Source organism: Octopus bimaculoides, chromosome 10, assembly GCF_001194135.2.
Source record: "Octopus bimaculoides isolate UCB-OBI-ISO-001 chromosome 10, ASM119413v2, whole genome shotgun sequence".
Classification (NCBI taxonomy): Eukaryota; Metazoa; Mollusca; class Cephalopoda; order Octopoda; family Octopodidae; genus Octopus; species Octopus bimaculoides.
This window is the reverse complement of record NC_068990.1, coordinates 4,569,834-4,581,327: the sequence shown is the minus strand read 5'-3', so window position 1 is coordinate 4,581,327 and position 11,494 is coordinate 4,569,834. Positions and strand designations below refer to the sequence as shown.

Sequence of the window (11,494 nt, the reverse complement as noted above, 5' to 3'; positions counted from 1 at the left end):
GCTAGTAAACTAAAGTGAAATTTCCGATATTGAATATAGTCAATAGATACTATTCTTAGTCATATATTAAAACTATTGCTATCCGCTACCTACTATTAAATAATACAAGCTATTCATAATGCTAACTAAATTTTTTACAGTGTCCTTAAAGGAAAATATATGTATCTGTGTGTGTGTGTGTGTGTATACATACATACATACATACATATATATATATATATATATATATATATATGCACACACACACACACACACACATATATGTGTATGCATGTATGTGTGTGAGTGCATATGTATGCATATTTATGCACATATATGAATAAATATATCTACATTTTCACATGCATACATGCAGACATACATACACACATGCATACGTACATAAGTAATATAAATTTACCAGGTTTTATTTTTCATTGTTTATATATTTTTACCATGATTGATATTTGTTTATATGCATTATATTTGTGTGTGAAATGCGTGTGAATGTGTGAGTGTTAATAGAAGTTCATGCAGCAGTTGATTATCAATGTATAAAACCAATGCGTGTGAATTTATGTATCTTATGTATAAATGTGCATATTCTTTTATAAGTCCATGATATATAAAAAAAAATTGTTTTCAATTTACAATTCTTTCATATCCTATTTTCCTCATTTTTGTTGTTTTTTGAAGAGGCAGAGATGGCAGTGTTTAGCATTCTACAAAGATATAATCATAAATAGAATAAACAGTTATTAAACTACTAAATCCAGTCATTTAGACTATTTCACGATGCCATTAACAAAGTATAGCATAAAATCCAAACAAATCAAAACACCACGATTAGAACAACATTAACAATAAGAACGGCATCACAGAAGTCTTGTAATTTCCTTCCTCTTAATCAGCCAGCAACTGAAAGTAGTAAGGAAGCGTGTAGTTGCGTATTCCAGGTAGCTCTCGCTTAGTCTTCTTCTCTCATTCCTCTTTCATTTTCTCTCTCTCTCCCTCTCAGTCTTTATTGCTTTCTTTTCTCTCTCTCTCTCTCTCTCTCTCTCTCTCTCTCTCTCTCTCTCTATTGCATTCTTTTTCTCTTTCTTCAATTCTTATCCTCTTTCTCTCTGATTCTGTTCTCTCTCTTTTATCTTCCCTTCTCTCTCTCTCTCTCTCTTTCTCTCTCTCTCTCTCTCTCTCTCTCTCTCTCTCTCTCTCTTACTCTGCTCCTTATCTCTTCCTTTTTTCTTTCTCTAACACACGTGCATGAAGATGAGTGAAATGTTATTTAGTTAGTTTTCAAAAGGAAGCACCTCCCACCGTTCCTGTTGATTGGATCTTACAAATACCAACACTCCAAGTGACAAGCCCACTAGGACTGAGAAGCAACTTCTCTTTTTAGTTCCAACCTGTTTTAATACTCATATATATAATTTTTCACATTTTCTTTCTACTTGCACATACATCTGTTTTTATTTAAACCCAAAACCACCAGTTTGTCACTCCATGCTTGCTTCTCCAGAGACGAGTCGCATCAATTATAATGTAAGAAAGTTACTCTACACTCTGTATCATTTCCTTCTGATATACTTACCTTGCCGATAATGTATAGATTTTTTTTTTTTAATGTTTTCTTATTTGCCGAAAATTTGATATGCATTTATACATTGCATTTTATATAGTTATTTCTCTAATATATTTCATTTTATATATTTATATATATTAACTCCACTATATTCATATATTGATTTTCTTTGTAAAATGTTTTACATTTTTAAAATTCATTATGTTTGTACATATTTGTTACTTATTTTATCATTTCACATACACACATACATATTAAATTTATGCATGTAAATGTATATGTGTATATTTATATATAGAAAGTATTCTCAAAAAGAAGATACTTTAAATGTAATATTCATCTTAATTTAATAATCACTTTGTTTTCTGTCAAGTTGTTTTTGTTACTTATTTTGTATATTCAACATATGGTTTAAGTTTTAGAAGGGTTCTTACAAACTCTAAAATTTTGAAGTGGAGTAATATAATTAATATTCTATATTGTATATGACTATAGCTGCACTCTCCTTCTCTCCTAAACTCTATGATACATTCTATACATATATATATATTTTATATAGTAACCAGCTAAACATACACACACTCATATGTTATTATACATTATCATAAACATTATCATATAAACTAATACAAGCATACACCCATAAGTATATGAGTGTGGGCATGTGTATATATGTGTACATATGTATGATTGGCTATATAAACTTTCTCAAGTTTTATTCTTAGTATCCTTGGACCTAGATATTTAGCATTATTATAATCGAAAGACATCTTAAAACTAAAGTGTTTGAAAACTATCTCAGACAACCATGAATTGTTTCCAGTGATTTATCAAGTGTGATACAATTTATTATGAAATTTATTACCTACTTAAAACGCTTGACAGCAACAAGTTTATACAAACTGAGAGGATTGATAGTTTTGATTGGGCTTTGGTTTTTATGTTTAGGATTTCAAATGTAGGTTTTCTGATGAAAAAAAAATAAGGGATATTTTTAATTTACTTAAGAGCTCATTTGCTTTTCTAGATTTCTTCTTTTTTTTTTTTTCTTTTTCAAATGTTCTATGATTTAGTTGGAGGTGGGTGACATTACCTATGTGGGTGAAAGGGAAGAAAGAAAAATAGCCTAAATGCTTGCAGCTGACTCTACTAAAGCCTCTGAAGGAGTAATTGTTGGGTTAAACTATGCAATGGATTAAATTTAAAAATCAGAGGTTGCTATTGTAAAAAGTCTTTTTTTTTTTTTATGACTCGACAAATTTTTTGAGACAAATGGTTTTTGTTTTTTACTTCATCATATTGTCTAGCTCAGTTCTTGCATTGCATTTTAAATTTCATTTCTTTCTTCTTATAAGAAGATGACTTTGCAATATTAAAGCATTGTAAATAGGATTTAAAGACAGTGAATTGGAAGAACAGCATTGGACAAGATTCCTTATTGTTTTTAATTACAAGCCCTGAATACCTTGCCTTTCATTCTCCTAGGATTAACAAATTAAGTTAGTCCTGGGATGGTCATTATAATTTACTCACCCTCATCCAATTTGTAAGGAATTAGTATTCATATTAAAATGCCAAAAATGTATAGAATTTCATTTATCTTATGGACAAACATTTTTTTTTTAATCTACTGTCTAAAGCCAATTTAAATGTCTTCATCCAATATATGAATCCAATAGTTTTATAGTTACTTTTTCATAAATTTTAATTGTAAACTTACATGCTTACATAAGGAAATTAACTTTAATAGATGTATCATCAAATTCATAATGATGTATTTTGTTTTATTTCCTTATATTTATTTTCAAGAGGGAAAATTATGACAAAGGAGAAATTAGCTTCCAGAATAGATTAAATTTTCCTGTTTAATGTAAATTAAATAAATACACCAAAACCGAATGAGCTACTGTCTACTTTATAATTGGTTAGACATAAATCAAGAAGTGATGTGACCTTTGACTAAGAACCCAATCTACTGACTTTTACACAGACTGGCATTATGATCTAGTTTTTGTTATAATCCCATTCACATCTCGGATGCTTTATAGCAATATTTACTTGACCCAGTACCTGACTACTATTTTATAGACCCCAGAAGAATGAAAAGTAAAAGTTGACCTCAGTAGGATTTGAACTCAGAATATAAAAGGCTTTGATTAAATATTGCCAGCATTTTATCTGATGCTCTAACAATTCTACTACATTTTGTTAAGTGGTCTTTTATGGAACAAAATGACTTGAACAGCTTTATTTAAATTTTTTAATAGTTTCATTATTTAATCAACACAAAGATGAAAAGTAATTAACCTTTCATTTTATTATTCACCTATTATTAAATATATTTATAACTTATAATTAATCTATTTATTCATATGTATGTTTTATTTACCAACTCTTTTATTAACTTATTGTTTTGTTAATATTTTGTCCCACCTTTGATGTTACATAATTTCATTATGTAAAAAAAATATTTACACAGGTATAAATGAAATCCAATTTTAACTTGATCTCTCATTATATATGAAATTCTCCAAAGTAAAAATTCAAAATTTTTTTGTCTTTTTTATTAGTTTGGGTGTGTTGAACAAGTTTCAAATATTTTCACTTTACAAATTCAATTTCTTTCTCTATTTAATATTAATATTATTTTCAATGATAATATACTTCAATAAATTCAGTTATAAAACAACTGTGTTCCAGATCCTAATACTCACTGGTTTCTTTTACTATATACTTTATTCTGACATATAATGATACAGCTAATCTATTTCTTTCTTCTTCAGAAGTTCAGTCTTGTGGACCATCTCATTGTCTCTACTCATATTAATTTATTTAAAAATTCAACTAGAGTTTCTGTAATTTGAATCTAATTTATTTTCTTTTTCATTACAGGTTTTCAACAAAGTTTCCAGCTATGCCAGCCTTCAGTTGGGAACTTCATCAGATTCTGCTGTATCAACTGGTGTCAGTGTAAGCATCAAATTATTTGGTTTTATTCATTTTAAAACTTGTCCTCAACATTTAAGCTTATTTTCACTATTGTAAATCATCAAAATATTTCTAATTGTTTTCTGTGTTATTTTTCTTTTTTTTCCTTTTAATTAATATATTTAAGAAATTAAGAATGAATTAATTTTACTATAAAGGGGGAAAACCAATTGAACAGATTCCAAAGATAACATACCTGAAATATATGCAGTCAGAAAAAATGGGAAATATAAAGGCAAAATAAAAAGGATTGAGTGAGCTTGAAAGCCATCTGAAAAAAAAGGTCAAACACTGTAACCAGAATCATTAATATCAACACTAGGAAAATGTTACTGAAGTGTCATGTAAAGTCCTCCCTATTTTATGGAACACCACACGGACATTAACAAAAGCATTTTCAAATAGATTACAAGCTTTTGATATGTGAGCATATAGAAGACTTTTCAGAACATCATGGATAAAACAATACCAATGATGAAATATTGAGAATGGTAAAACTAAGGAAATTATTAGACATCATCAAACAAAGAAAACTAAAATGGTTTTGGATATTTACTTAGAGAAAATGGTTTAGAAAAACTGTTAGTAAAAAGCAAAATGAATGGAAGAAGAGGAAGAGAAAAATCAAGAATTATGTGGAAGAATAATATCAAGAACTGGATATTCTTAAGATGCAGAAGAAGCACTGATGTAGCAGTCCATGGTATTCACTCTTGAGAGAATACAGTAGAGTCAAATAATGTTTCGTAATGCTTTATTTCCAATTATTGCTTCACCCCACCAAGTAGTTTATGCAGAATCAATACTATGTTTTCAGTAAAAAGAGTAATTTTTGAAATTTTTATTTGTTAACATCTTACAGTTTTACTGTCTATAATTATAATTGGGACAATATTTTGTAACCATTTAATTATTTTTACTATAAATGCATGTGATATCTAATATTTCACGATGTTAAGTAATGGAGTGATTTTTTATATGAGATTGCTGTAAATTTTTGTCAATTGTTATCTGATTCTTTGATGGCAGTGTCCATGAGTATTCAAGTATTAAATAGATGACCACTTGATAAAATACTGATTTTTCAAATAGATAAAATTGAAGCAAATAATGTATTTTATTTTATAGCACTTTGTGATGGCAATGATATGAGATGAACACATGAACTTTAGATCAATAGCATTATACTTATACACCTTAGCCCAGTAATGTTATATTAAGTATGTTGAATCATCTTACAATGCAGGTAATGTTGTTGCATAGTTTGTTCTGGTGTTGCGCAGTCTTTTCTGTATAAGCTTTTTTTAATATGTATTACATGAAATACTTGTTAAACATTTCTTCCAGTTGGCAAAGCATTATAAGTTATACTAAGATGAGTGTTACAGTATGACTAGCTCTCATGCTATTACTATTTTATCCATATAATATTTGCCAGATTATCAATCATTTCAAACATAATACTTAGAGTTTTATTCAAGTCACTAAAGTGCTATTCAAGTTGACAGAAGCATTTCAGTAGGAATTTAATCTCTGAATTATAAAGTTTACACATATAAGAAAACCAGGATCACAGTGATAGAAGAGAATAAATATGAAACAAAATAAAAAAAATCAACGTTTACAATTTTTCATATCCCTGTACAAACACTATTCCATTAATGGATTTGTAATTTTTTTGTCTTACTATCTCATTACTGAGTCTATAACATTTTCTGCATCTCTGCAATAGCAAAATATGTATCACTCATGATAAAACCCATCTGATACAATTGTCTTTTCTTAGTTCCTCATTATCATCTTAATTTACTCTTAGATCTCATGCTAAAAGCTTTCTTACATAGAACATTACTAAAAGTGCATTTCCAAATTTCTTACCCGCTTATTTTTCTTACCTGCTTATTCACTCAAGTAGAACAATATTGACTCTACTAGTTAGGCCTTACAAAAGGTTCAGATATTGTGTACCTCTTAATCAAATTAAAGGATAAAAATATATAAATATTGTTTAAAATTTTGGAACAGCACCGACAATTTTAGGGGATGATATAAGTCAATTACATTAACCCCAGTGCTCAACTGGTACTTAATTCATGGACCCCGAAAAGATGGAAGGCAAAGTTGACCATGGCAGAATTTTACTTCAGAATGTAAAGAACTGTAATAAATACTGCTAAGTATTTTACCTGAAGTGCTAATGATTCTGCCAAACCACTGGATTTTTATATATAAAAAGTTAAAATACAATTAATTTGAAAAAGTTCCTAATATTGAAAGTCATCTTGCCATTGATAAATATGTGTTAAATTTTATTCAGGCTGTGTAAGTTGCTGTATGGAAGAGTTGAAATAGACACAGTCTATAGAAGAAAAGAAAAGGTAAAAATATCTTGACAGAACGGAACATTGCAGAATATACAAAAGTATTATAATAAAATAGAAACATACTATCAGCTTGTTGTTATTTAACCCATAGTTAATCCTGAAAAAGCAAACCTCAGATTTAAGTTATTTCAGCCATGATAATTCCATATTTTCAAGGGTATGTAGGATATGATCAAATGTGTCATCATGTTCAGATTGATGGTAGTTGTGATTTGAAGGAGATTTGGGTGCAGTCTCTAGCAGATCAAAAGACAACATCAAAGTCCTTGATTTAGCTTGAGTTTATTTATGTTGTTATTTAGTCAAGATCAACCTTCATTAAGTAGATATGATCAAAGGCATTCCAGCCATGGCCATCCTGAGTTTTTGGAAATATGTAGGTCAATATTGTTTTTGAGTGGCCTTTTTTTGCATAAGATGGTAGCATATCATTTGTAGAAATTTGACTGCTACTCCCAGCAGTTCAAGCAACTGCATGGCAGTACCATTTTTGACTCTTCCATTTATATAATCTAAACCAAATGTATGAAGTACTGATGCTGACACATTGGTGATGAGTTCAAATATATGGAGATAGGAATTTTTTTATATATAGTTTCTGGGCTGCTTCAGCTCACTTCATTATATGGAACAAATTCATGATTTTGCCTGGAAAAGTTACATGTGATAAACTATCCTTCTCTCCAAAGAGCAGTTTATATTTCTTGGCAACATTCTGTTATCTGAAAGTTACTTGTCAGTCAACCATTTTCCTAGAGTAGTCTTAATATGCTAAGAAAATATTTTGTTTCATATAGATTTGATCTGATAAATATAGTATGAAGGTGCATATTTTCACATAAATATTATCATATACAGAAGGGTACCAGAATAATAACTCAAGGGTTATTCAGAGGGAATGATTATCAGCCTGTTTTTAGAAAACTATAGACAATTTCCTTTAAGCTGAAGAAACTTATACTGCATTAGAAATCTCAAGAAGACACTGAAATCATAAGATATATTATGTTAGATTACTGGTGTAATCTAAAATTTTGTTAAGAGTTTATGGCTTTACAATTTGATAAGTCATGCTTAATTATACTATGATATGATAAGCACATTTGTGTAAAACAGGGTTAGGACATGACTGTTTCTAAGAAATTTCTTATAGATTACAATATACTAAGATGCACTGTGTATGTGTGTGTGTGTGTGTGTGTGTGTGTAAATATAATACATCACTTCCTTATCATTATTAAAATTAACATAAGCTCCAAGGGAAGTGGTTATTCAAACTGATTTTATTTCCTTGATAATTAAACCTGGAGAATTATTCTTATCTTTTATTTTTAAAGTAAAATAAAAATGGTATATTCCTAACAATTTACTAGACCTAAAAGATAGTTTCACAGCCATGAATATTTATAAGAAATTATCTGACTGACCAACCAAAGTGTTACTTCAATTAGTTTCATGGATAAAAAAAAAAAATATTAAAATTGAAACTTTCTCTTTCTAATACATTTGATAATGATTTTGACCCAATTAGTTATCTTTAGACAGCCTTGGTCAGCTCTGCCTTAACTCACCAAAAATGTCTCTGTTTATATTATCAGCCACACTCTGTAAAGTAGCTGGCATTAAGAAGGGAATCTAACCAGACCATACCATACCAAAAATGAAACATTGTAGCTTCAAGCCAACCCCCAACTTGTCAGGCAGTCAAACCACCCAACCCATTGCCCCATGGAAGGTGGACACAAAATAATGTTGATGTATCCCGTTTCTGAAGAAGAGCTTTGCTCGAAACATAAAACTACCTTTTTTTCCTGCCTTGAGCGTCTGCTAATACTTTGCATGTACCACGTCCTCATGTTGTTTTTTTTCTTGTGTTTTTTCTTCGTTCTTTTTTGCATTAACTGTGTGTGTGTGTGTGTGTGTGTGTGTGTGTCATCATCATCAATTTCCATAGCATCAATATTTCTATCAATGACCTTGACCATCTATAAACCCACCAACTCCCACTTTTATCTTCAGCTTTTTTCCTCCTCTTCCTATCCCTCTCATTTTAAACGGGTCATCCCTTACTCCACAGCCCATCTCCATATTCTATGTATGTACAACCAAGATTCTGAGACCTAGTCACAATAAATAGTCCATCTCTCCATTTGAAATGGATACCTACTCCCATCCCAAACTACAGGATCCTGTTATATCAACCATATTTTGCATTCATCCCACAGCTAACTGCATCTTCTCTCCTCTCCTTTGCTACCCCTCTAATGTAAGACCCTATGTGCCTTTTGTCTCACCCAGTCAGATCCTACCACCCTCCCAATCTTCCCTAATCTGCTTCTTCCCATAGCCAAGCATTTCTGTAAATTATGCAGCTTGCTGGTCTGCAACTCTCTCCTCTCCTATCCTACCACTGCTCCTGGATCCTCTCCTTGTTCCCAGCCATGTTGTTACACCACCTCCCTCACAGTATCCATCCACTTCACTATATCTAATTCCTTCACCTAGACCATAATTGGTATCATCTACTGCTTAAAATGTGCCCTTTAAAACAGCTTGTACACAGGTTAAACTAATTGCCATTTAGTCAACTGATTCACAGCACCACTTCATGACATCCAGCTTGAAAACAAGACATCTGTCTCTAACGATTTTCATTCTACATACCCCTTAACACAATGTCTCACAAATTCAACTTATAGACAACCACACACACTGAATGATTATTCCTTCACTTATCTCACACACACATGTACACATAAGCATACACACACACACACACACACACACACACACACAAAGGTGGTGCTCTTTCATGGCCACAATCAAATGACTGAAACAAATGTTAGAATAAAAGAATATATATACACACATACACATATAACATGTATTTTTGGACCTATGCTTATATTTACATTTGTGTTTATATATACTCAGACATACATATTTGTTTATGTGGGGTGGGTTGTATCCTCATTTTTGTGTTCACCTCCCAGCCTCTCATGGTTTAGACAATTCTTTTTCAGACTTGTAAGTTTCAGTGTCTTTAAACTGACTTTCACTACTTCTTACATCATATTCTTCAAGTTCCTTCCTTTCGTTATTGAGCCTTCCATTTGGAAGGCTTGGCTCTTCTTTACCAAATTCTCATCCATCATACACATCACATGTCCCATTTCCATACCCATGCAGTCTTCCCTCTTTTGCATGCAACACCTTATTCCTCTGATGTGCAGCTATTTTTCCTGTCAGTTCATTTGTGCTTTGTCATTCATTCACATTAACATTCTCGATTTGGTGGAGCATGACCAATTCATTTCTTTCTCACCTCCTTAATATTCAATGCCCATGTTTTTTGTATTCTATCATGTAACATTACACTTGATGCACATGCATCTTACAATCTACGTTTTGCTGAGACAGAATCCCCTTGCTACCAGCAAAACTTATTAACTCTCTACAATTTTATGTCTAATTTTGACTTTGGTTACTATGTTCTGGCTGCTTGCCTCCACTTGTAATTAGGTCCTCAATATTAATGGAAGCTTTCAGCTACTTCTAAGAAGCCTTCCAAGCATTTGAATGGAATGGACATGCTACTTGCAAACTGTATCTTTCCACTTATTCTGCCTACACACACACACACACACACTCATATGTACATACATGCATATGTGTATATATATATATATATATATATATATATGTATGTATGTATGTATGTATGTATGTATGTATGTATATATGGATATATATATATATGCACATTCATGCAGAAATATATGGATAGCCGTATTTAAAACTGTCTTACATTTGTATATACATTATAAATGTTTTACTAATTGTTCCATATCTTTTATCTGTCATTTAGCCTATGTATACACACATATACATCTGTGTATGTATATGTATGTATAAATGTTTGTACGAGTGTCATCATCATCAGTTTAACATCCTTTTTTCCGTGCTTGCATGGGTCAGACAGAATCAGTGGTTCAAATGGTAGGATGATCGTTGGAACCCTCGACGTCGTAAGCGACGGAGTGCCAACAACAACAACATGCGCATATATATATAACAGGCTTCTTTCAGTTGCTACCTACTTAATCCACTCAGGATTCTTTAGTCTGCCAGGGTTGTAATAGAAGATTCCCGGCCAAGGTGCCACTCAGCAAAACTGAACTTGAAACCATCTAACCCATGCCTGCATGAAAAATGAGCACAAAATGACATTGATGATGTGTGTATATATATGGATATATACATATATGTATGCGTGTATATATACATATGCATGCATACATTTATACATAAAAATATAGTGATTGACTCCATATAAACTCATCTATATAACTCATATTATCTGGTTTTCTGGTCTCTTTGGTCTTCAAGAGTTTTCTGTATGTATAAAATATACATCAAAAACATCAAAACACATGCATACATATACATAGATCCCCATACGTACACACACAGAGAGAAAACGTGTGTAGGCATAAGATATATAAATATGTTTTATATATCTAAGCTGAAACTTTAAAAAAATATATATATATATATATAT

At 31.0% G+C, this 11,494-nt stretch overlaps 1 protein-coding gene across 7 annotated transcripts in view; it reads left to right on the top strand.

Moving 5' to 3' along the window:
• The window catches only part of LOC106869047 (MAGUK p55 subfamily member 7), a 582,860-nt gene that overhangs the window by 255,350 nt on the left and 316,016 nt on the right, over window positions 1-11,494 (top strand). For 6 of the 7 annotated variants that reach the window (XM_014914558.2, XM_052971018.1, XM_014914556.2 and 3 more), the window contains one exon: window positions 4,454-4,531. Coding sequence is in view for 6 of the 7 variants with exons in the window: in XM_052971018.1 (XP_052826978.1) it covers window positions 4,454-4,531 (78 nt within the window). In the remaining variant the exon portion in view is untranslated. Of the gene's footprint in view, window positions 1-1,285; window positions 1,522-4,453; window positions 4,532-11,494 lie in introns of those variants that run through there. The other variant, XM_014914557.2, reaches the window with a different exon arrangement.